At 42.7% G+C, this 27,260-nt stretch overlaps 1 protein-coding gene across 2 annotated transcripts; it reads right to left on the reverse strand.

Moving 5' to 3' along the window:
* Positions 1 to 309: 309 nt before the first annotated feature.
* On the reverse strand, positions 310 to 26,854 carry rxrgb (retinoid X receptor, gamma b). 2 transcript variants are annotated; one of them, XM_076726930.1, is made up of 10 exons: positions 20,137 to 20,295; positions 10,162 to 10,397; positions 6,722 to 6,866; positions 4,865 to 5,044; positions 4,539 to 4,699; positions 3,533 to 3,662; positions 2,779 to 2,911; positions 2,244 to 2,335; positions 2,029 to 2,134; positions 310 to 858 (listed from the first exon to the last, which is right to left on the reverse strand). In XM_076726930.1, the coding sequence occupies exons 1-10, from the start codon at positions 20,201 to 20,203 to the stop codon at positions 711 to 713; spliced, it is 1,398 nt and encodes a 465-aa protein (XP_076583045.1). In that variant the 5' UTR covers positions 20,204 to 20,295; the 3' UTR covers positions 310 to 710. The 2 variants fall into 2 exon arrangements, with proteins under 2 accessions (XP_076583045.1, XP_076583044.1); XM_076726929.1 differs by lacking the exon at positions 20,137 to 20,295 and adding an exon at positions 26,585 to 26,854 and having other exon boundaries at positions 314 to 858.
* Between the last annotated feature and the right edge of the window lie 406 nt (positions 26,855 to 27,260).

The following is a 27,260-nucleotide window of genomic DNA, read 5'->3' on the forward strand; positions in this document are numbered from 1 at the left end:
CTACAAAGAGGGGACGCGAAAAGCCTGAGACATTTTCAGTTTTCAACACAACAAATATTTCTGGGCTGCTTTTGTGTGTGAAATAATACAATAAAAAAGAAAGTACGTCATATATGATGAGCAAATGAACTGATTGTACATATATTGAGATACATGATTAAAGTAACTCCTTTTTTTTGTTTGAGTCACGTAATAAAAATGCAGTTCAAGAAAACTAATTTGGATTTTCAAGGCATCAAAATGGCAAACAGCGACGCAGTTTAATAATGTAAAAAAAAGTCAAAATAAGACAACACGAACAACATGTTTCAGGTAAATTTTTAAATAACTTTATTCTGTAAGAATTCTCAAATGTGTTTTAAGAAATGTAAGGATGGTTTCTGTTTTTATACAATTCCTCTTTGAATAAAATATGATTCTTTTTCAAATTGCATTGGGTTGCTTTTAAAACGGACACCAGAAATTATCTATTTACAAAAGTCATCTGTTCACAATTCTATCAGAATTCATTTCGACAGCGTGCTCGATCCTCCGTCTCTTCGCCGCACCCCACCCACGACCTCAAAATACTTCTTATTCAATTTTAATTACAATGCTTTGCTAGGTACAAAATATGCTGTTTTACAATTTGAATCAAGTCTTTTTTTAAATTCCGTCTTCATATCGCTGACAATGTGGGAGTATATACAGGGGGAAGGGGGGGACTGGTGTCATGTGATCTGATGCGGCGCCTCCAGCATCTCCATCAGGAAGGTGTCGATAGGCGTGTCCCCGATCAGCTTGAAGAAGAACAGATGCTCCAGACACTTGAGGCCGATGGAGCGTAGGGCGGGCAGGCGGAGCAGCAGCTTGGCAAACCTGCCGAAAGGGATGCAAAGAAGGAAAAAGGGCCATCATCATTTTCTATTATGTAGAAAATCATTAACGCGTTGACCATTTAAAAGACATAAAACTGCATCAAGACCAGCATGACACAAAGATTTTATGACCAAAACCCTTAAAGAAAACTTGCGCTGACATAATTACTGATCACTTTGAATCTTATATCTACTTTAACGCATTCATTTAGATTCGCTTTAAAAATAACATGTTTAAAAATGTGAATTAACACATAAAATTTAACGACCTGTTCTTGTTTTTGAGTTAAAATATAAGATCAGACTTTATTTATCCCAAGACGGGGAAATTCACTGCATTCATTTGGGGGCTTTTCCAAGCACATATTGATAAATGTGATTGTTTGAGATTAAATCAGCATGTATTGATTATATTTTGTATCCTTTTTATTGTCTATTTGTTCTTTTTCTACGTCTCCTTTTCATTCATACTGCTGTAACACATGAGCAAATCTCCCTGGCGGAGGATCAATAAAGTCTTATCTGATCTTATCTTTATTTCTGCCACTCCTTGAAGTCTTCATGCACCTGTCTTGCTGCTGCATGAATAGTTTTCCATGTCTGCCCCTGAATGGTGTATTTAGTCAGACCTAGAGCCACGTACAACTTCAAAATCCTGCATACATTTGAATGTATCTGTAGTTGAACCTTCCTCTTGAAACAGAATGAGTACTTCAACTTCTGGTGTTAAAGTATAATTTACTAAAGCTAATTCTCTGATGTTTCAAGGAAATTTTGAATCCAAGAAGTTGCCCTACAGTAATTTTAACTTACATTATCAATAATCGCCAAATATTTTACTGTTATTTCTTTGATTTCTTTCAAGTGCACATCTGAATTAAGCTGACAGTGTCGGCTGTTTGTCCATGTCACCTGTGGATCTTATTCAGCCCTCATCAGTAAATTAAAAAAATCAATTGCAACCATATTATTACTTAGATTATTACCTATAAGCCATAACACAACCTGTCTGTATCCTTTCATCTAATGCAAGTCAAAGTGTTTAAGTTATGTAAGAGCTGTGCGGTCAAGTCATCTGCACTCTTCATTGCTGCGCACAACCATAAACCTGCAATTAAACAATGGTGTTCGGTATTGATTGACTGATGCTGTAATGTGATGCATGTCCTACCTGCCAGGCTGGTCTGGGTATTTCTGTTTCGTGTACGATTCCAGTGAGGCGTAAACTTTTTCCCTCAGCCCCTCAACCTCTGGTGGGTTCGAAAGGCCTTTTGCATCTGAAACAAACACATACAGTCAGGCCCAACGTGACGCTAATACAACACCGAATCCACAATATCTCAGAACCCCAGTGTCTTTACTGGGAAAGCTGGAGGCTGGGCCGACCTGGGTTGAAGAGGACGATGGCTCGCAGGCAGCCGAGCTCCGTCTTATCCATCTGCATGTCCTTCATTTTGGATACCAACTCTGTGAGGACTCTGCAGGAGATCAAATGATTAACATTTAGAGCAGGTTTTGAGGGTTCATCAACCACAATCGCAAAACATAAACTTTGCCCCGTCTCTTATTATTTCGCAAGAGTTGCCTTAAGTGACAGCACAAAATTGCGTATATGAGAGCAGCAGTGGCCTGTAATGGCATTTGGGAGAGTTCTCCTCCCTTAGACCATAAAACGACTGTCTTCTGTATCTGCAGTGGTTTGATAGGGTTGTTGATTAACACCAGCTTCTCAAATGTCACCTGCATTTTCACCCTTTTAGTGATGAGCAGGTGACTGAAAACATCAGCTTTATTAGTCTTTACTATGACATTATTTAATTTTAATTTCACATGTTTTCTTTGACAAACTGCCCTAAATGAGCCTGACATCATGATGACAGGACATCACTTTAAAAGAAAATACTGTAACTCAGGAACCAACCTATCAAAGATGGAGCCCACTCCAGCACTGTGGGCGCTGCTTCTGTGGACGTGGAGGCCCGTCGCCAACAGGATGCCATCTTTTACCGTGACTGAGCGATGCGAGAATGAGGCGATAAGGAGTTCGTTCCAGCCTGGGTGCAAAAAGAGGAGAAACTTTGACTTTTTATTCTTTCCTCCTCAAGTTTGTCTTGATCATATACGACATAATTTCTATGATTTTCCAGTCTGCCCCTGTTTTTCCCTTCGGGTCAGGTGTTTGGCTTCTTCACTTCCTTGTTCAGGCCTGTGAATGAAATCTCTCACCAGCAGAGGTCAGCGCTGGTGCAGCGCACTGCTGGGACCTGGCAAATAGTCCAGTTATATTTGGTTTCACTGCTCCATTAAACTAGATGGCAGAAATGTGTTGAGCAAATGTAAAAGACTTAAATAGACTGCCCGCCTGGGGATGAATAACTGCCACGTGTGTGTGTGTGTGTGTGTGTGTGTGTGTGTGTGTGTGTGTGTGTGTGTGTGCATTACTCATGTTGTGTTGACATAAATCACTTTACATAGTCACATTGTGGCTGCCCACTGTCCTCAGACAGAACTCCCCAAGTCCCCACAAGGTAAATTATTACATTTTCAGACTTAGGTTAGGGTTAGGGTTAGGGTTAAGGGGTTAGGGTTACACCAATAGCAGTTAGGGTTAAGGTGAGACAATGAAATGTCCTCTGAAGTGATGGCAACAGTGGTGTATGTGCATGCGTGACTACCTGCTCGTAGTAAGATGACCTGGTCATCGAGGGGGAGTTCGGAGAAGTGCGGGATCCTTTTGGCCCACTCCACCAAGGTGAAGAGCTGCTTGTCTGCTGCTTGGCAGATATTGGTGACTGGGTCATTGGTCTGGAGAGGAACAGGGAGGGAGTATGCAAAAACAAAACAAGTCAATAACTCTGCCCGTAAAACTAATTCAGTGACATCTAAACTTGTCTGATAGCAGTTGGTGAGCAGGTGCAGCTGTGGTTATTTTTGGATGCTCTTTGAAGCAACAATTTCCTCTCAAGACTTGTGAATATTTCAATACATCTTTGATGTTTATACACACAAAAGGAAAGAAATCTTATAACATCAGTGCCAGCTTATAACATAATGCCATCTAACTTAGGTACAGCGTCAGAAATGACTGAGCTTCTGGACACACTGTCACCAGAATTCAACATTATGAGCTCTGGATGGTCGGATCTATTTTGGAGCCGCTGTTGCATGAGGTTGAACAGGTGCATCCAATAAACTGATGACTCACTGTCAACTTCCCTGTTAATTTACTGACTTCTAAGTGTTTGTCTCAGATCTTAGACACGTTTATTGCGATTCTCAAGTCAAATACTGCAATAAACGCTGCATGGTAAAAATAAAAACAGACCTTGGAGCAACTGTTAGCAGATTATGACAGCAGCACACTGAGAGTAGCTTGATTCAATTATGGAGCCACACTAGAGCCTGGATTCAGTCCCAAAAACTGCTCCTCTTATGTTATTCATCTTTGCTTAGCTTACAAATCACAAAAGAACATTTGAATCTAGCAAATGTGTTTCCTGACTTTAATTTCACTTGGACTGATCGTCGCCCATCATTCAGCTTCTCAATAGCGAAGAGCTTATTTAAATATTTTCTGACCAGCACTGATCAGGCCGAAATAACAAAGCAGCACATTTTTAGCACACAGCGGTGGTCAGTGCCACCTCACTCAGCCTCTGGTTTAGCATGTGTGGTTCTTACTGAGTTGCTGGGGCTGCCGTCGCTGTACGTCTCTGTTTTGGGCTCCACAGCCAGCTCGGCATCCAGGATCTTGTCCACGGGCATTTCCTCGTTGAAACTGCTGGTAGATTCCACCTCGCTCTCCCCCCGCTCCTTCCCACGCTGTCTCTCCTCCTGCACCGCTGCACACACACACACTTAAGGTCAAACACCCCCATACTCACTGTTCTGGACTTGATATGAGCAAAACCATAATATCACTAATATGAACTCAACACTGGACGAGATTAAAAGAGACTCTGAGCTCGACAGATCAATTATGAGCAGCAGACTGTAAAATGGCACACCTTCTCTCTTCATGCCCATGGCCAGGCACTTTTGGTAGCGACAGTATTGGCAGCGGTTTCGCTGGCGCTTGTCAATCAGGCACTCCTTGTTGTCTCGACACGTGTAGGTGAGATCTTTACGGACGGTCCTCTTGAAGAAGCCCTTGCATCCCTCGCAGCTGTACACGCCGTAGTGCTTTCCTGTGGAAAAAAATGTAAATAAAATCAATTAAGATAAAATAGATGAAATGAAATTGACCACATAAATGAAATAAAATACATAAAATGACACAAAATACAAACAGACCAGAAATACAGAGAGCAGTTACAGTGTAGTATTAAGTTGTAAATCGCCCCAAATGCAACTTGGTGAGAAACTATTTTTCAAGGAGACCAGAAATGTGTTTTGGCCTGAGATTACTGAGCAACTTACAAGCTAGCAGCAGAACTTTAAAATCCTTTCTATAAGCTACTGGAAGCCCCCGTAGAGGTTTAAGGACGGGAGTAATGTGCTAAGTTCTCCTGGTCCTTGTTAGAGCTGTAGCAGCAGATTCTGATTGAACTGAGCTTATCTAAAGGTCTCTCCGGGAAGATCAGTCAAGAGACTGTCACAATAGTTGACCCTGATGAAAATAAAGGCGTGAATGAGCTTCTCTAAATCTTGACTGGACATTAGACCTCTATTCTGGCTATTTGTCTGAGACAATGAAACGCTGATTTAGCTATTGAGGAAATATAATTGCATCCAGCTGTTTGCGTACTAGCAGCCCACAAGTCTGACACACAGCATAGCCTCTGCCTTCAAGATATGATGTGAACCAACTGAGGACTGGACCAGACAATCAGCTCCACTGTTCCAGTCTGTCAATAAATATTTTATGGCCCAGTGCATCAAAGATCAAGCGACAACAAAACATTTAGTTTCAGTTTTACCTGAATCACAATCTAGTTCAACATCAGTTAAGGCCTTTATCAGTGCAGCCTCAGTGTTGTGATGTGGTCTGAAGCATCCAAAATGACATTTACTGTGCATCTAAAAGGTGGTGGAGTTGAATCAAAGCAGCTTTCTCAATAATTTTTCCAATAAGGGGAAGATTGGGGATCGGTCTGTCATCATTTAATACTGAAGGATCTAGGTTAATTTTTTTTTTTTTAGAAGGGGCTTAACAGCAGTTTTTGGCACATCCACTCCCAAGCAACTGAATACATTAATGAAAAGGCTGGTTGGCAAGGTGTCAGAACAGCAGATGGATGAGTCAGGATGCTACGTCCTCCAGAGTTTCAGTATTGATAGCACTGAATGCTAATGGAACCAAATTAAAGCCAAATTGCAGCAGTGGTTTGGCTTCGTTGTTTGACGTGGAGGAATGTATGGCCAATCTGAAACCTTTTATTTTTTCACTAAAAAAGATACAAGCCGTAATTGCGAGACAGGAAATCAAAGGCTAGCCCGTGTTGGTTTGATTTGTGAGCTTCTTAGCAGCGGTAAACAAGGCACAAGAACTGTTAATATTACTGTTAGAGAAAAGGTTTGTCTGGCCTTATTCATGTCACATTCTAACACAAAACCTGTCTTTCATATATGTTGCGGTGAATCTCAAGATTGCTTTTTCTACTTTTTGCACTCCACTTTCCTGCATTCTCTTTCCTGATGTCTGACAGCTGTGTGCTTCTCCTACTTTTACAGGTGCAACGGTGTCAATAAGTTTATGTTCTACAGTCCAACTTAGCATTAACATATGATAAACCTGACAAAGTGCCTGAGAAGCATCTCTTTCTTATCTTTCCTTCAGTCATGTGGGTGCTGATGTCCGTGGTGGGTGGGAGTGTAAATTTCTTCACCCACGCCTCTCCCCCCTCCTCACCCTCTGGCATTACCTGAGGAGCGGTCCCCGCAAATGGAGCAGATGTGCTTGGACATTCCCCCGGGGCTCGTACACTGGTAGTTGATGTTTCCCAGGTTCTGTAGGCCCGGCGGAGGCTTGATGTCCTCTGAGCTGCTGACACTGTTCATAGAATTCATCTGAGGATAACAGGAAGCACAGAGACAAAGAGTTGAAGCTGAGGTGGCCAGAGCTGAACGAACAAAACACAAGCCGAGGGGAAGTAAGAGTGAAAAGTGTTAGGCCGTCTCATGACACTCTCCCCCTTCCTCTATTTTCTCATGTTGTCTTCCGCTCACCCATGCTATTTTTTTTCCTCCCCACCCACACGCTTTATTGTGAAAGTGTCTCAGGGTGCGATCACATGCTCGGTTAGTGGGTGGGGCTGCGGCTTCTGTCTGAGGCTTGTCATACAGGTTTTTTAAGGTTTGTTGACGTGGGGGGAGGCGTATGAGAGGAGTCACGTGTGCCCAAAGTGCAGTTCTCAGAGAGTAACAGCAGAGGGCGTTCATGTGTAGGGTCCTCCACTTCCTGAGAACGTGTGAAATTTTGAACTGCGTTGTCGAGAAATTAAAGCATCTAATCAAAACACGATTAGACCAAATTTTTCTTTTCATTAATCATCAGCTTGATTTAAGTGAATAACATTGCCATGACACATTAAAACATCTCAAATGTGACCTCAAGGCGTCCTATGAGAAGAAACGGTGTGCGCAACCATGAGATTAAAACAACTGGCACCCCCAACCTCTCAGCAGTGAAACTCTTAAATGAGGGGTGAAATCTGTTCGAGGCCGAGCAACAAGTCCAGCTTCCTTTGCCTTCCACATATCTCCCTCTCTTTTTCTCTCACTCTTATCATCCTCGTGTCCTTTGACCCTGTCCTGCTGACGAGCGGCAGGCAGGATGCATATTTGCGCTGCACATTTTTGTTTGATTAGTTGTTTATGTGCAAACATCTGCACTCCGAGTGGAAAAAACAAAGCTGACCCACATATGCCCTCCTGTCCTATATATTTGATGCAGCGTGACATATAGGACATTTCCCAGTCACCTCAGGCTTTTCCTATGACTTATTTACAATGTGCACTCTATTCTGAATATCCTCTAATGGCAAACAGGCCTGTGACCTTATAGCACAGGAGAGGATACGACAGATTTCTTTTCCTGTCATTCAGTTTTCCTTGAACTCGCTGCTTCTTTACACCGCCACCACCCACTGTAGATGCCTCAAAGGCAGCCCATCACACTTAAATGGGCATTCAGTCCCCTGCATACTTGCTTATGTGAGTCAGTGGTGAGCAGCCGTTTCTCTCCAACACACAGTTTCCCCAAATAAATAACTTAAGTTTATACATGTATGGCTTGGAAAAATAAGTCTTATACTGCATTCAAACAGTTGTTCAGACATATATGCTGCTTTAGACAGACAACATACTGCTGTAGAGAAGAGCTACAAGCACTGCATATGGATTATTGATGCGTCATACATTCTTTATACAACACATGGTATGAAGAACACACTGCTTCATACATATAAGGTTTACTTGGGCCTTTAATGGACCAGACATGCTGCTCAACTGCTCAGAGAAAGTCTTTCGTCTATAAAGTGACCTGTCTTTTAAACATAATTTGTCAATGAATCAGTTTGTTGAGTGATTTTTTTTTTTTGATACGTGCTTAATCGTTTTAGTAATTTTCTGAGCAGAAATGCCACAAAATCACTGGTTCCAGCTTCTGAAATGTCTTAGTCTTCCATGATTTTTAACTAAATGTCTTCTGATTGTTGGTCAGATAAAACTGGCAGTGTAGACATGCCTACCTGGGCTTTGAGAAATTGTGAGGGGCATTTATTCAATCATGAAAAACAACTGTTAGTTGCAGCCCTGAATGCAAAAAACAACACCAATATAAAACCAAAGCACTTAAGTGGAAGTGGAAATGACTCAGAAACTGATTGACGGGTATTTTAATACATAATAAAATAGCGCAACATTGATGGTTTTCTCTTGCTGCTCTAATGGGTTTGCTTACAACTAAATGCAGCAGTAAAACAGTCATATTATCAGCTAAAAGTACAAAAAAAAGTACAAAAACTTTATTCTTCACTATGTGTCAAACTATTCAGTGATATGTGTAAATACATGTGCAATTTATATGATCAGAAAATACTGATCAGGCCTTTAAAAGAGATAATGAGCATTAGATAATAGCAGAAACTATAAAGACCACCAGAACAGGCACACACTGAATTTTCTTCATCTTCTGTCAGTCCAGCACTGCTCATTCACATAGTTGTTATGAGACGTTACAAGACACAGTGACCTCATGGAGGCTTGGTCACCCGCTGTTGGCGAGCAGCGAAAAGGTGGTTACACCATCCAAACGCATCAACCCTGACTGTCCCTGAGGGCACAGATCCATACTGTGATTGAACCAATGTATATCATTGTCTGCTGTGTCCTGCGGCACTGGCCTCAATCCAGCCGCTGAAGCCCTCTGTGTGTGTGTGTGTGTGTGTGTGTGTGTGTGTGTTTGTGCCAGTCATGAAAACACTGAGCTTTGTGGTGTTTGTGGTCCCCTTAAAGAGAGCAGCTCTATTAGTCCTCTCTTTGATAGTTGTCTGTGTCAGACAGTGAAAGGGCAGTTTTATGGTCGGTTCTTTCTATTTATTCAATCTAAAGATCAACCTCACATCGAAAGAGGCTGTGTTAGGATCATGAACAACTTGGGCATAATAACCGAGATGGTTGCTACAAAAAGAGGAGTAATGCTCAGGAAGAGAGAAATCCAGAAAAAATAGGAGCTGCTCTTTTTCTCCCCCTTTCTCGCAGTAATCCATTAAAGGGCCAATAGTCACCCAGCGTCTTAAGTCCCCTCGCATGACAGCAGTAACACAGAACTCAAGGATGACCTTTAGGGCGAGAAGTTTAAAGGTCAGGAGAAGGGTAGGGGAGAGAGAGGGAAGCCAAAGTATGCCAGCTAAACACATTGGATATGGCTAGCCTTCAACCTTCTGTCTGCTGGCAGAGACTCAAAGAATGAGAGGCACATGATCAACCAAAGAACATGATCATTTAACACGGAGGGACATGGCCAAAAGTAGTAATTTGGAAGAATCTGAAAGTCTGATGATGAAGCTGGGAGCTGAAGAGCAAGCAGCAATGAATTTAAACTCATGGATTCTGTTTGCTTGTCTGCTGTTTTCAAATGTCTCTCTGGGTATTACAGGTTTCCTCTAGAGGTAGCTTTGAGAAGGCATGGTAAAGGAAAAAGGGTGAATTATGACATTTTATCACAGCTGGAACGCAGCAAATCTAATAATTTAACCAAAAGTAATGTTCAGTATAAAGGTATATTTTCTGCAAGGAAAGCCTTTTAAGACAGTGTCCACAGCTATCTGATGACCATCAAAACACCCACACATTTCCTCACCTGTGGACTGCTGAGTGGTCCAAAGTTCATGTTGGGTGTGGACGGCAGCGATACAGAGGGCGAGCCCAGAGACGATGTAATGACGGGGTATGGCGAGGCCAGGCCGTTCATCGCCGAGCCCAAGGTGGACATGGGGGACGGTAAGGGCCTGGAGGTGCTGATGACTGACGGGTGGCCAACCACACCACCCATGTGAGGGGGGTGAGCGTGGGCCGTGCTCATTGGCCCCGTAGAATCTGGAGGAGAAGGAATGGAGTGTTAAAACGATTGAGGAGACACAGGATAGAAAGATTCACACTGAGTTACCAGTTGATTAGTTCCCCTCCACAATGCAGTCATTATAACAAATACATAAATCCACCACATGATCACACATCAAACTGACTGCTGCTGACCAGCAGTGACGCAAAAGTGTTATTATGGATTACAAATATGTTGTACATTGGAAAATTAGTGTTTCATCAATGGATTAAACAAGCAAGAGAATCTGGAAATATATTGTTGACCATCAGTGCAGCACATCTTTATGTATTTAGTGTTGTGTAAATATGGCTGCACAGAGTGAAGCCCTCCTTGGTCGCAGGGTGCTGACTTTGCTTTGCATCCATTGATGTAAACTGACAGGCTGGCATTTACATAGATGCCCTACTTAGAAAAGCTGTCAGTCATCTGGGTAACAGGGCGTGGTGTCTAATTTCATGCATGTGCTGTAGCTGTGAGGACATTCATTCGTCATCAACGAATGAAATACCAACATGCACGTTAAGACCAATTAAAGAAAAGACCTAAAGAAAAGAGAAACATAAGGAATGCGGATGTCTCCACACAGGTGCACTGTGTGGTACAGGTAACATCCAACCATGCTCTGTGGCATGTCTAAAAATGCTGAGCTTTACACACACACTCATACGCAGAGCGATACTGCGCCCAATGCCACTGCTCTCAGTTAAATGTCACTTGTGTGTTTGTGTGTGAAAAGGTGGGGAGTGGCATAAGGAACAACATCTGTGAGTTGGTTTCTTAAAAGATGCAAACAAAGGTCATTTTTCTTCAAAACTCAACAGGACGCACAGAGATCACTGGTTCCATGATTTTTTATTGCTGTTGTTGCTTTGGGTTATATCACAGGAGTCACAGGCCCTTTTCTTTTGAAGAATCCATTAAAACGCCTAATCCATTATCTTGATCGACATTCTCAAAGATGATTTATGACAGTTCAATTTGTCAGGAAATATCTTTTCCGATAGACAGCAATGCAATTCCCTTGAAACTCCATTTTAGATCAGTGGAGATTCGCTGTTGCCGCTCGCGGCCCAAGAGAAGCGAGCTTGTTTGGTCTCAGGAATGAGCCAACAAATTTGTAACATGTTAATAATGAAGGAAGATTTTGTTGAACATTTTAGCTCTGAGCTGCTCTGATCATTTTATCTCAGATGAGTTAAGCTGCGGCAGGAGTTGCCTGTTTGCATTATGAAGGAAAGACGCTCCAGCTGTGAATGGAAGCTAGATTTAGGAAAGGTCCTTCATAAGGACCCCACTGATCTCACACTTACAGGCTTGTTTTATCTCTTTGACCTCTATTCAAAGGTCCGCTTCACCAGTTCTCAGCCTCAGCGCTATGTATTTGTCAGCATTGCACTTGCCAGTATACGTTGTAGGCGGTGAGCACTATCAAGAAAAACTAGTTTTCCTTGTTCTGACATCTAGTTAAATGTACTTTTCCATGTTCCACAGTTGCAATATATTTTTTTTTAGTTGGGTGGAGAACTTTCTTATGAGATTTACGATGACGGTAATGATGTGTCATGCCTGGACATACCATGATTAGTACATATGGGTGAAAATTGCTTTTGACCTCTACAACTTCCCCTTTTGTAGTTTACAAAAGTATAAAGGTGCCAGGGATGCAAAATACAAGAAAAATGACACAAGTGCCTGTTAAAATGTTCAAGTCTTAAAATATTGTTATAGAACAGCTCTAGAAATTTCATGTATGCCTGTAAATCTAAACGTAAATCACTGACAGTTTTAAAATGTTCTTTCGTTCACGGTGTTCAGACATAAATGAGATGCTATGTGAAACCCCCACATCTCAGCTTGTATCTTCATGATATACAAATAAATATAGTCACAGATGACTCCAGAGAGTTGAGATAACTGTGACTTGATATTTTTCCGTGTTTTAAAACTCTTGCAAAGTGACTTTTTGCAGTGTCGTTTATATGAATTCCTCATATCTTGCTGTCATTCTCGATTCTGTAATTGCTTTGGCTGCTTCTTTACATGGAATACACAAAACAAGCTTAACGCTACATTTCATCATTTGATCTCAGGGAAATGCTAAATGGCAACACTGTGAGATAAAATTCAGTAAAACTCTCTCACCCGCAGGCAATATCTGTCACGGGAACGTTTTGTGTGTTTACAAAGACGTGTTTCTGGATGTCTGCTTCTGAGAAATAATTGCTCACGTTCACCAGTAGTGTTAAGGCTGTCAGTTTGCTTAAGAGACTTCAGTTTGCAGGGTTTTTTGAAAGAACTACTTGCTAAATACTTTGCAATCGTTTTGAAATGTTCCTCTGATATTTAACCCCTGGCAGTGATTAAGCCCACGTTAGGTCCTTCTCCGCTGGATGTGAGAAGCATAAACTCTTTTTAAAGGAAATGGAAACTTTGAGTAACGCAAGACAGTTGCTTTCAGATTTCAAAGAATTGAGAAACAGAGAGGAATGTCACACTGTCAGCCTGGACGCAGGACTCTTTGCATGAAGACACACTCTAAATCACACAGCTGGACATTCACTCCCTCTCTGAATGCCAAGGAACAGATGTTGTGCAACTTCCTGTTTAGCACTGAGACTATAGCCTCCACCCCCTCCCTCACTCGCCCGCTTTCTCCAGTCCTCCACGAGTGATCCCTGGCAGGCAAATATGTATTGGGGCCTCCCTCCCTCTCCCACAGAGCTGAGTGGATTCACAAGATATATACTGCAGTAAAATATAATTTAAAAGCATGAAACTCTTAAAGCTGTATGCAACAGCCTGTAATGCAAAAAAAATCTGAAGTCTGCAATGGTGAGAGTGTACTCCCAACTTTTTGGAGTGCCGATTTGTCTAAATAATGAGCTTATGTAATGGAAGAGTACTGTACAGCATGTACTGTGTCTGATTTTGTGCACTGGCCCCTCTCTTTACGCGCATGACAAATTCCCTTCGGGGCTCGTAAAGACCTATTCTATTCTAGAAGTGCTGAGTAGGAGATACGGTAACGGGGCTATCGTCACTCCAGCCAACATTTCGCCAACATGCTTTCATGGTCATCAAGACCAACATATATTCCGATTGCCCAGGCCAGACGTAAGACATGACAAGATAAAGGCTGTTTTATGTGACGATCTGAAACACATTGGTGAGGTAGACTGGCAGTAACTTGAAGGCAAGAACCTCCACAGAATTTTCACATAGTTGACTCAATGCATTTGGCTGGGACAAACCTCTAATACTCATTGTTTCAAACTAAACTCACAGCTTGGAGCTAAAGCTTGAATTCTTGCCTTCTGTGCCAAAGTGTGTTTACACTTTCTCATAAACTTTGAGAGGCTGCAGCCCCGGCCAGAACTCCAAATCACTGTTTAGAATCAATAATGCACACACAGTGATGCAGCATTTAGAGATGATGACAAGGCCAGAATCTACTCTGAACCCAACAAGTAACATACAACTAATGCTGAGCAAAATAGCCGATTAATCTTTTAGATGAAAATGTATTGATGATTATTCATCAGCATTCTCTGGTTCCAGCTTTCCAAACGCGAGCATTTGCTGCGTTTCTGCCTGATGTTTTACAGCATTATAAACTGAAGATCTTTGGATTTTGGACTGTTGGGTGGACAAAAATCACACTGAGCTCAGAAAACCTGATATTTTCTTGATTAACCACTTCAAAAACAACAGACAGATCAACCAATAGTAAAAATAGTCATTAGATGTGGTCCTATTTTAAGCCTAATCAGTCTCTGTCTTATTTAAGTGCAAAATTCTGACAACATGACTGTCTAAAACATAAGCTGCATGTTTAAGACGAAACCAAAGATGACTGCATTTTGTCCAGACCTGCGGGTAACTGCAGTACACGGGGGAGCACAAAAGCACATGGACAGTCAGCTGGTGGGATGCCTGAAAGGGAATGGCCGGCGAGCTGAGCATGCTTTGTGTGTGTTTGTGTGTGCGTTTGTAAGGAGGCCAACATGTTCAGTGGAGGAAGCATAAATCGGCCCAGAGCGGCTCAAAGAGGCCTATCCTTGTATGACCCGCCTCAACCGGCTGTTCCATCTCCATTCTATGTAAATCACCTCTATACAAAGAAGCCTCTGGAATGTACAGGTCTCTCACACGTTGCACAACAGAGAAAGGCATTAGCGAGCGCTGGTAGGTTGCTCATAGACGGCTTAAAAAACAAACACCATATGAAACTCGCAGAATTCACACAGATTTAGTTTGTAGGCGCTTCCTGTCAGCATTTGTTGAGACCTATAGAGTGCTGCAGCGACACAAGCATCTATCTGAGAGCAAACAAACAGACAGAGCCCTGAAGGGCACCTTTGACCGCTGGCGCTGCAAATCAAAGGTCGCCTGTTGCCAAACTCCTGAACCAAGTTCAAAGAGTTCCTATCTGCAGCAACCCACAGCTGCACTGATCATTCCCAGAAATAAGTGCACAGAGGGGACTTAAAACAAAGTGTATCATTCTATCATTCGAGCATGCAGACCACCAAAGTTTGATCTGAATTAGAGACGGATGGTATATAAACTCTACGCTTAACGTGATGCGTTCACAGTCCCCTTTAACAGCAACAAATGTAGCAAATACTAATCTTCAAATACACCAGTGGATGACATTTTCTGTTGTGAGTTGGCTCACTCTGATGTGTTTGTACTGATTAAAGATGGTATGACCTGTTAAATATTCTGGACTGAACTGTGGAATGATTGTCTGTTAGATACTGTGGCTATTTTGAGTATAATGTTTGAGAAAATTACTTGAGTATTTTTGTTAGATTCCAGTTTAGTCCTAGAAAGAAACCATAATAATCATCAAACATACAAAATTAACAAGACTTTGTTCTTCTGTCTCCTAGTGACATTAGCATAGGAACTGTATCTACATCTGGATACTTCTACAATATATGTACTATACTATAGACTACTGGGCCGAAACACATGGTGTGAGGACATAACGGCACCACATACAGTACTGGACAAGAGGGAAGTGATTGATCATTGAAGTCAACAGTCAACAAAACTGTAAACCATTCTGTCTCTCTCCAGGGTTTCATATATTAGGATTTGCTGCTTTTCTCTGTTCTATATCATTGCAAATGAAATATTTTGGGGTTTTGGGCTGTTCGTCTTTTTTCCTATACGAGTACATTGAGTGCAATGTTGAAACCAGTGTCAAATTCACACATAGTAAACATAAGCATAAGCAATACATCACTTTTCACATGAATATTTTTTTCCCTGCATACGCTCAGAAGGAGCGCCACATAATAGGATTACAGCTAGTTACAACATGATGCTTAAATCAGTGTTTCTTATATCACTGTGCAAGCAAGTAATCAGAAACAGCTCCAGTGTAAACAATATCACATCGTCATCACCATCAAACAGCTGCTCTATGCTCTCGATGATCATTTATGTAGGCCAGCCACATTTTATTCCAACATTTGCGCCAAAGCCACAAATACATCACACTGATCTAATGATCAACAGGTTTAAAGAAACATCACAGACCACAAACCCTCCAAATCCCTCACTGTTAATTACTGGGTAGTGGCTGGATGTAGCACTCCACTGTGTGGTAATTCAATAAGCCCATGGCCCACTAACTAATAATATCTACTGTCTGGAGAGCAGACCAGCACTGGGAGTGTATAGTGGGGGGTGTGGGTAGTGGTGGGGATTTGTGACGGGGGTGGGAGCACCAGATCCACTCCTGAACAACACAAGCCTCGATATCCATCAGATTAGCCGCTATGAGGGCGGATCCTCTGCGTGTGCATCGATCTGTTTAATACCTGCTGGTGAGTGTCTTGTTTTCTGTGTGTGTGTGTGTGTGTGTGTGTGTGTGTGTATGTATGGCATGCTCTCATGCTCATATTCGTGACTGACGGCGCCCTGACCATATGACAGAGAGCAGAACGCATCCTAAAGTAATCAGACGGACAGCCTGCGGAGCTCATTAGATACAGCAGACATGTAATTAAGAAATCTCTCCACTGCCAATCCAGCTCACCAGCCACAAACCCTCATCTGACACACACACTGCTAGCAAGCACACGCACTCGTCACGTTTCACATTTAGAGAGAGGAAGAAAAAAAAACAGGCAAATCTTCCACGCACACTAGCACAAAATCACCACCCTTTAAACATTCATTTCTTTGCTAAATGAGGTTGATGTCTGATCAATTGTGTCAGTAAATCCTCTTATCCCCGGGTAAGTATCTGCAGCTCAGCAGGCCAGCTGTCAAGAAGGTGGGAGGCCGAGGAGGAGGAGGGAACGGAGCGGGGGGGCAGAGTCAGTGAGGAAGGAAGGGACCAATGGATGGATGGATGGATGCAAGGGACGATGGGTGGATGGGGGAGGGCATTGTCCCGCTCCGGCAATGGCTTCCCTCCCTAACGCTCACATGATCCCACTAACACACAGGCCTAATCTCTCCGCCTGGCTGGGAATATTAGATCATCAATTGAGAAAAGCCCCTGTGTGTTTATACACAGCTGTGATTTAGGAGATAAAAATGGTAACTGGTGAGAGAAAATGACGACGTTCTCTACTGTTAAATAAACTGTCCAACGCTGCTTCAAGGACACCCGCTCCATTTTCTGACTGCTGTTTTGAAGTTAAACAGCCAAACTAAATATAGCCCGTAACACTGGTTGGGCTTAACTCAAAAAACAGATGCTACAGTTGTAGTCATTCTTCTATTGTTCAAAACATTGAGAAATAGAAAAAAGTTTTTCCCATGCAGGCATACGGCTGTGACAACACAAGCGCCTGAGCTAATGAACTTCCCTGACCCTAAATTCTGCCCTGTAGTGAACTCACACACAATTTCCCTGAAAAGAGAATAAATTAACTCTGCTCTCTTTCTTTCGACACCCTCTCCGCAGCTTCTCTACAGCACGGCTTCAAACAAAAGAAAATGTCAAGTCAAGCTAATGAACACAAAGTCCACGTCATACTGTATTTCCCATATGTCGGCCGTTGCTGCCATGTGTCCTCACTTCCACAAACATCGCAGACTTACCAGCGGGGAGGCAAAGGATCGATGAAGAGGCCAGGGCTGAGACAGGGACAAGATAAAGATTGTTTTGCGAGTGATAAAAAAGTTTGGAACTTAAACAACAAGAGATAACACAAGTCCGCTCGCACAGACGGAACAGGCTGATCAAGCGGTCCTGGAAAACAAACAAACAGGTGGACTGAAAGGCCCAACGCAAACCGAAGCTTCCATTCCTAGAAGTATTCTCCCACTCTTACCGAGGGCTACACAGAGATGGGTATGACCTGTGAACACACACAGGCACACACACACACACACATACACACACAATTCACACTAAGACACTCATCTCTTGCTGTGACCCAGTGAGTGTGACCAGGGTGACCTGACCTCTGGACCTGTGACCAGATCCTAGAAAGACAGCCAGACTACACAACCAGCTCAGTCGCTCCAGTTAACTAGATGTTGGGGTAATGTGGCATCTGAAAAAAAAAATCTGAGACAGAAAATATGGTCTATATGGCCAAGGATTAAAAAAAAAAAACACACTGGATTGCATTATCCATGCTTTTATGTGCATTTTCAAATTGGAAAAAAAAAAAAAAAAACCTGAAAAAAAAAAAGCGAACTGCGACAAAGTGCGACGGAGACTTAGCAAATGAATCACAACAGACATAAAGCATAAAGCAAGTGACGTAAGCACCCGCTGAAGAGACATTGACAGAGAAAGTGAGAAACTGACAGGTGAAAGCATTAGATTTGTGCCAAGTGACGAGGAGACTGTAACCTTCCGCCAATTAATACACAAAACAAACATAAGCGAAATATTCCCATCGGTGATATTCAGTAAAATGTGCCAAACTTTTCGATGAAAACATGGCTATTGATTAAGGTACTAGAGTCACTGTGTGAGGCTGTCCTTTGCACTTCTGTACCAAATACTTAATTCGGAATGCTAGCACGCTCACCAAGACGATGCTAACATGTTGATGTTTAGCACGTTTAATATTTGCCATGTTCACCGTCTTAGTTCAGCACATACTTGCCACTAAACATAAAATCCAGCTGAGGCTGGTGGGATTGTTTTGCAGGTCATGAATTACTGAAATTGCATATTGGACAATTTTGAAAGGAATCACCAAAGTTATCAGGATTCATCCCGAGGGGGATCATGAATGTCTATATACAATCATAACAATCCATCCAACAGTTGTTGAAATATTTCATTCAGGACCAACATGGTCAAACTGATCACGGTGCTACTTTAACTACAAACAGTATATACTGAATTTCATGCTACTCCTCATCACCATTATCATCATCCAAAGCAAATTTTGGTTTATGATTGGTTTCTTACCTTCAACACCTACAGTGTGAATATCAACTCACTGAGGCTAAAATTAGCTTAGAATAAGACCAAAATTGCATTATTTTCCTTTTTTGTCTTTCGGGCTTATTTCCTAATAACACAGCTCTTGAATGCTTTACTTTAGCCAGCAGTTAAAGTATCAAGGCTCTGCAAAGCACTGCATAATGCATAATGCATAATGTGCATTAGAATGGCTAGAGTTAATGTGAAAACATGCAAAACCCCTCGTATAATGTTCTAGCTTTATTCAACCATGGTGCAATTTTTCCTAAGATTAAATAGAGGCTCAAAAATACTGCATGAGTATTATGGTTTTAATCACCATAACATCATGTACGTGCAACACAGGTGGATTAGCATGCATGCTTTCTGTACTCTAGGCTCAAGATCAGGGGCTGCGAATGCTGTGTGAAGTTTGTCCACTATTCTCTACCCTTACTTCAACCAAGACCTGGAGATTAAATGAACTTCTTCATGGTTTTCAGAGAGGAATGTCACATGCTTCTCTCAAGGACACTAGAGAAAAGAATCAGCTCTACAATCTACACATCACACTTGTACACACAGTGAGCTGGTTACTAGACTGCCTACAATATGCATGGAAGCGAACTCACATCGACACCTCCCACACCTCTTCACACACAGGAAGGAGGAAGAGAAAAAAAATCGGAGCGAGCGTTGATGGAAGGATGCAGGGTGACAGACAGCAGACACAAACAGAGAGGGAAAGCAGGATGGAGAGGGCTAATGGGAAGGGACAAGTGTTGAGAGATAAACAGATAGCGAAGGACAAGGCAAAGAGTGCCGGCAGCGCCCCTTTAAGTTGAGTGGCATCCCCGCTGACCACATCTGAGACCTCAAGTGAGTCACGAGCTTTCGATTGAAACGTGCAACAGCAAAGCCTTGTATCTGTCACAAGTGGTTAAAATGATCCAATGGTTTTAAAGGCAGGAACTGAGCTGTGGGGGGCCGATAAGATATGATGTCCGGACTTAAAGATAAAATCCCTTGCAAAAAATAGTCTGTATCACAGTGAGGATCATATATGGAACACATCAAATGCAAAGAGGTTCCACGTCTGAATTCGCCCTGCTAGCTGCAGATTTCTCCCACCGGGGACAGAAATTCAAAATAACTTGTGTAAAGAGTGCACAGGGATTAAAGGCATTACTGTAATGCATCTGTGCAGCACTAGCTTTTAGTGCAACGATGGTGTGGACAGGCAACATCTAACACCACATACAATCCCAGGGCTGATACTGATCTGTGCATTTCCAACAACAAACACACACACAGGCAAGACAAACGCTGCTACTCACAGTGGCCATAACCTATCTCCCTCCCAGGGCTGCCTCCAGTTGCAGGTGATGCCACGGGGTGCCACATGCCTTCAGGTGCAAGCGTGGCGCTGGCAGGACGCCAGTCACTCAGGACCAGGACTCAGACTCAAGTGTTGACTCAGTGACAGGCTAAAAAAAAATGATGCAGATACTCTGGAAACCCATCGGTTTTCAGGACAGAGCAGGAGCGGAAGGGTCGACGTGTAAAGAGGGGTGGTGGGTTAGTGAAGAGCAAAAGAGGCGGAGTCCGCTGCCGCCGGTTATAGGATTACCCAGATTATCCTTCCCCAGAGATCAATCCCGCAGGAACTGTTTGCTGGCCGACTGCTGTGCAAATCAGCTCTCCTACCGCCCACTCATCTCATGTCTCCCTCTCTCTCTCGCAGCGTTGGTAAAACTATCTGCACAGAGACACCTGTTGTAGTGGCAGAACAGCGTGTCTGGCATGGGTTGGGAGTGGGGGGTCTTTGGAGGGGGGTCTTACTTGAGAGTACAGTACAACCAGAAGTTTCCAATTACTCCCTCTTAAAAGGGATCAGGACTGGAGAGCATGGGAAGACACCGATGTTCCTCTAGTCTACAGAAGTTTCACGTGTCAGTGAGATTTCCTCACTTTGTTCTCTTTTGCTGAAAATTAGTCACAGACTTTCTGTCTAATATGTAGATGGTATAAATGGGATGTGAGTGTTGAAAAAGGAAGTGACAAGACTTGGCCAGAGGCTAAAGATTTCTCTCTTCTATCTTCCCCAAAACATCTGGAATTCTCTTTAATGGCAAGAAATAACTGTGCCAGCATGCACACTTAACAGGACTGTTGTGACATGTGGAGTTGCCTGCCTGCACATTGTTAGCATGTTTGTGTGTTTAACAAGTGTTATAGCATTCCAGGAAGTCAGGAATTGTCTTTTTCAGTGCTATGGATCGTCAAGCAAACACACAAGACTCAGATGCAAGCACGGGCCAAAAATATACCTTAAAGGCAAAGCGGAACAATACGTGACAAACCCTAAGGGAACCTAAATAAACTACAGACCAAGCAGGAATGGAGTCAGTCTTTGGTCTGACCCTTTCAAGGCTTCATCTATTAAAACAAGTTTTCAGAAATAAGAAAATGCTTTTAGTGAAACAAACGGCAGGAAAATCAGCCAGAGAAAAACATAGCAGTTCAGTTTGTTCAGCAATAACAGAGGCAGCATACATTCTTGGCCATGTACGTTTGTCACATGATTATCAAGAGAAAACAGCCCTCGCCAATAAATGTGAACTTGGCACTGATTTTAGTCTGCAGCTGCTCCTTTTAATTTATCATGCCACCCTATCAAATGTTCACCCGGTTCTCCCCATCGAGCTTTTGAAAAACGGTCCTAAAAAACTGGTGAAGCCCTCCCCTGCATGTGTCCATCTATTTTACTTTAACATGACTCAACAGAGTTTTCCTGTGCAGTGCACCTGCATGAGACTGGATCAAATATCTATACAGTGCTTGAAGGATAGACACCAGTAACCAGATCCCCTGACAGTAACCTGGCAAGAGACTCACCAGCCCGACCTAAGAAGAAGGGAAGACGGAGAAGAAACATTTGCCTTCAGACTTAACAAATCCCTCGGAGAGAAGCTAAATTAATACAGTCCTTCTTAAATGCATGCTGTGTTATAATAGTGTGTCATGGCCCACATAAAACATGCCAAATTAACCCTGAGAGCCATAATTAGCATTCATTCAGATGTATCATGGACAATGAAGACGTGGGAGGATAACTGGCGACCCTGGATTTAGGGCACACATCTGAATTTCTAATAATCCAATTGCCATTTTGCCATAAAGTATACGTGCATCTATACACTGCAGCTCATTTACAGGCTTGAAAGACAAACAAGTGATAAATCAGCCAGCAGTTTGGGCCACTAAACTGATTTCAAGAGGAGTCTGTTTTCTCGTTGTGTCCTTGTTTCCTTGCCAGCAGTGATTTTTGACAACAGGAAGGACGTGATCATGCTTTGATGAGTGGACATTTGGACAGGGCAAAGGCAGTGGAAAAAAGAGGGAACAGGAGAAAAAAGCAGAAAAATAAAGCTATTTCCAAACAGCCGTATGAGCTCGTCTGTTGTATTAACGTGTGCGTGCTTGCAGTTGCGGGTGTGAGATAGCGGTAGTGCACTAAAATGGCACTCAAAATAGCCAAGCAAGGTTTTCAGCGTGTTCTTTCTGTCTCTCAATAGAGAGGTTTAATGAGATCTAATGTACTTAGCTGTTACCTGTTGCTGCCATTTGTGCTCCTGTTAAGCGCAGAGTGCCATGAAGAACTCTTTGCGTGGTTAGTCAAATCAACTTCTCAGAGCCATACATCTCACCTCATTGATCCCATTCCGATTAATGTATTACGTTAACGAGCTTGTGGTGCTTAAACTTCCTCATCAGGTACTTGATTTGGGACTGACTCTGGGTTTAAGGCTGCAACAAAAGACGGTTTTCCTTATTGAATAATCTGTTGATTAATTCTATTGTTAAGCAGAAAACCCACATTTGAGAAGTTGGAAACAGGACATCGTTTAACTATACACAGTGGTGTATAGTTAAAAGCACTATATTTCAGTACATTTTTGAGGTTGCACTTCACTTGAGTATTTCCTTTTTCTACAACTTCACACTACATTACATAATCATATTATTATATGAGTATTTTTCACATCATGATTTTACATATTAAAGCTATGGTCAGTTTCTAAATATGCATTATTATAGTGCAGATTAACCCAACAGTACGTAAAGAAGGTGAAATGAGCTCCACATCGACTGACTACAACATTAAAGTACTCTTATGTGTTCATGCATGAATAATAACAATTGAATGGTTATACCTACTATGACACTGACAGGGTCCAGTCTACATAATGAGAACTTTTATTTTTTATACTGGAGGTATATTTTGTTGCTAGTATGCTTGTAGTTTCACTTGAGTAACATTTTAAAGTGTAGTATTTTCATAGTGTAGTATTAAATTAAATGATCTAAATACATTTTAGTAGGCAAACAACAGTGTTTCCCCTTGAAAAAATGTAGCAGGGATGACTGGGAAGAATTTTGGTTTTCAAGACACATCGACAGCTATTGCTCAGTGTGTGTGCAGGTTGAATCTGCAGCATTTACTCTGCACTGACGTTAGGAGGAGACCCTAATTTGTTCAGCATTTAATGCAAATATAAGCATATGTTTGGCTGTTATGAATTACAATTTATGAATTCATTAAAAACAAACACTGAAATGGACAGATGTTTAAGCTCAGAGCAGGCATGTGTAATACATAACGTTCAGTGGAAAATTAGTGTTAGTGTGTGCGTCCATGTGTGGCATATATGTTGTCACTGGATAATGAGCAAAGAAATAGCTATATACATCTCATAACCTAACACTGCTGCAGCCTGTGGGCCTTTCAAGGTTCTCTGCTTGATTAAAGCTGGAATTAAATCAAGGCTTTGACCTTCTTCACTAATGACTAATTACTGGCAATTAGCCCAGAGAATGGCCTCCTTACGCCCCTTCTTTTCCCTCATCCTGCACTCACAATTAGCGCCCACTCACACACAGTCAAGCAGACTCTTTTACACTGACGCATAAATACACACGCTCAATCAAAAGTGCCTTGAAATAAGCCTATTGTACGTGTTGTGTGCTGATGCATGTGTCTGCATTGGGGCACCGCAGGTCTCAAGCTACAGAATTCTTGAGCAAATACCTGCAGAGCCACACCCTCTACCTGTGTGGTTTATTTAGCTCTGCAGGAGTGGGTGGGGGCATGCTCTGTGCAGGGATCGGCCGTTAGAGAGCAGGTTTAGTACCGCCGGGACTGCACAGTCAAATAATACCACTCACATTCTTTAAGTCACATGATATCAGTCACATTTTGCCATTATAAGCTATGCACATATGAAGTCTGCATATTTGCAGCTGTGAAGTTTCAGCAGGAGTGTTTGACTGGGTGTGTGTGCCCCTGTCTGCCTCTGTGTGTGTGTGTGTGTGTGTGCACTGGGAGGTGAATCATTGACCCCTGGCAAGTGATGAGAGCTCACATCAACTAGGGTGACCTCTTTCTTCACCCCACCTCAGCCCCCCTTCCACTTCCCCTTTGTTTTGCTCCCTTCACTCTCTCATCCCGTTCTTCCTTCTGCCATGACTTCCCTCAACTGCGAGCTAAAATCGTTCTCGCTGTCAAAGGCAGCGAGTGGGTGCCCGTCAGTGAGTCTAGAATCACTTCCACTGACGGAAAATAAAAAAAATGCTGAAGTGCTGAGAGGAGAAAAAATGCTGATTCTACTTAATGCCCCGGGGGCAGGCCCGCATCAAACCTGCTGAAACACAACATGTCTGGGAAAAGCTGAGTGGATCACGAAACAATCCGCACATAATCGCCAGACTGTTTTCTTGACTCCACGTTGCTTCGCACACCACCACCACACACTAATGACAGATTTCAGTGGGAGCAAATTCATTTGAGAGTGATTGTCTGTAATTCAAGAAATGAGTAATGTTTCAGGCTTTATTTTCATATGTGTTTTGGTGTGTGGGCTGTTGATGCTAAAATACTTCATAAATAATAGTTGTGGGCCAACAGACAGACAAAACAAGGACAGTTATTCCTTTAATGGTCTTTCAGCGGTTGCGTCTTTGACTCAGAAACAGCTCAGTGGCTTTACTACCAACTCTTAGAACGTAAATACACTAAAAGATAAAAACTGCCCTCATCTTGGGTTCAACTGATTCTGTTAAAAGATCAGCGCTTTCTGCTGCTGGTGGATGATATTTTCTTTCTTTTTTTTTTTTAATACACAAAAATTACAAATATTCAGCATTTAACCCAGATTGCAAGTCTTTGTGGGCTGGGAAAGCTGCAACAGCATTACTGCAGGGCCATAATGGGACGAGAAAACTCCACCGAAACCAGGATTGATCAAATTCTTTCAAACGAGCAGTTTTTAAATGCTAATTCTCCATACGCGGTTGGATAAACCCTGAAATGCACTGGGAATGTAAACGAGAAAGAATGAGTCAATTACCAGCTGCAAATTAAGTGTGTAAATGGCATGTCACAAAAAATAACAAAAAGATTTAGAGACTGGTGGAGCCGAAAGTGCCATCAGCTGTACAGTATCAGCACTGACACGTCATACTCAATAATGACAGATCAATAACAGCCACAATAACATGGTCTGGTGCTGTCCTGAGCTGCATAAATCTTAGGATGCCTCCACTGTCTGATCAGAGTAAGTCTTTAAAGACAGACATGAAAGACTGTAGCCCAGGGGGACTGCTCTGTTACTTCTGTACACCATGGGCTTCCCTGTGCATGCTCTCACATCCAGATGTCCCTCTCATTCCCCTGGAGGCCACGATCATTATGGAGCGACTTTCAGCCCCTCCAAACTGTGCCGAGATAGCTGCGATAACATAAAGGGGCTTCAAAGACTGGTTGTATTTGTTTCCTTGTAATGCCTCACTATTGCCCCCCCCACAAAAGACAGTGGCACATGGCATGTGTCTACTAATAAGAGTGTGACAAGGAATGTATCTTTCAGGGAGAGAGGAAAAAAAATCACATGATAAATGATGCATATGTGTGACTCGGTGAAGCTGACAAAGCCTTTCAGTCTAGATAGTCTCGTTTAAAAAGGTTTCCCTCACAAACACACAGGCCTGACACCGCGCATAGGGCCAATGTGCAGTGTGGATTCCACATGTTGCAAACTCCACAGTGAACAGAAGCCATTTCCTTGTCTCTGAGGATTTTAGGCTGTCACACAAAGCCTGATAATAGAAAAAAAACATCAGCTGGTTCAAGGGCAAAGTCAATGAGTCAGACCAGAGTTCAGCTTTACTGGGCAAAATCACATCATGCTGTCATTCAGCGGGATACGGCCAAAGCGCTGACCGGGGCGGCACTCACAGTCTTCACCACAGAGTGCAAGTTTGTTCGTCAGAACAAATCCGCCATTCCTCAAGCCCGTTTCATACGTTTCTCTCTGGATCTGATGGTCATCCCAGACCAATAAATTCTGTTTCTGTCTCAAACAGTTTAGCAAGGGACGCGCGACAAGCGCCATAAATTACATAAGCGCAATTAAAGTGCCAACCTCTGACCTTGCCTGACCGGCACAACCACGATCACCTGACTTTTGCATTGGCCGCAGCTTTCGTTTCAATTGGCACAGTCACGGAACGCTTATTAGCAAAGAGAGCGGCATAACAACCGGATTCACAGGCGGGAGGCGGCTGTTAAAAGTCCGCGGACGCTTTCGCGCACGGCTCGCAGGCTGGAGAGAAGACGCCATGAAACAAACGCTCTCTGCTCTAAAGTCAAAACAAAACGCAGCAGCTTTTCCACGGACACACCAGGCTCAGCGGGCTCTGAGTAAATCGTTGAGGCGTACTTACTGAGGTGTAAATACGGATCATTACTGTCCATATTGCGCGAGTTGTGGCGTCGATTTCCTACAGTCGGTGCTGCTCCGCATCCCAGTGCATTCCTCTCCCGGCCAGACTCAACTCTGCAAGGCGGCTCTCAACACGGGTGCCCAGCGGGGGAGGGAGGGAGGAGGGGGGGCTAAACAGGGCTTCTCCCAACGACAACTGTGGTCGATATCAAGCTCCAGCGATCATGACCAAATATCTCCTGCAGTGGCAGTGTGGCGATATTTTCACTTTATGGAAAAACGACTAATAAAAAAAAGGAGATACGATGGTGTTGCATTTGAGTACGGTCTTTTTTTTCTTAGGCTAATCTGAAATAATAAGGACATGTGTCTGCCACAATATTTACATTTATTTATCTTGTGGTCTAACTCGCCACCTCGCTGAACTCCATTGTTGCCTTTAAATATCTAATTGGACATTGCTCTCTAACTTCATGCCTCTAAAATTATCATATGTAAAAAAAAAAAAAAATGTTTTCGATCTCCTGCCGTCTTTCTCTGAGGGGATCTCTCCAGTGTTTACCTATTGCTAGTGCGAGTCCTGGGTACCCCCCGGAGTCCCCCCACACCCCTCTTCAGAGTGCGGGGTCATGTAGGGGTGAAGCTCCCGGTACCTCAGAAGGTTATTCAGGAGTCAA

The sequence above is a fragment of the Chaetodon auriga genome, chromosome 3 (genome assembly GCF_051107435.1).
Source record: "Chaetodon auriga isolate fChaAug3 chromosome 3, fChaAug3.hap1, whole genome shotgun sequence".
In the NCBI taxonomy this organism is placed as follows: domain Eukaryota; kingdom Metazoa; phylum Chordata; class Actinopteri; order Chaetodontiformes; family Chaetodontidae; genus Chaetodon; species Chaetodon auriga.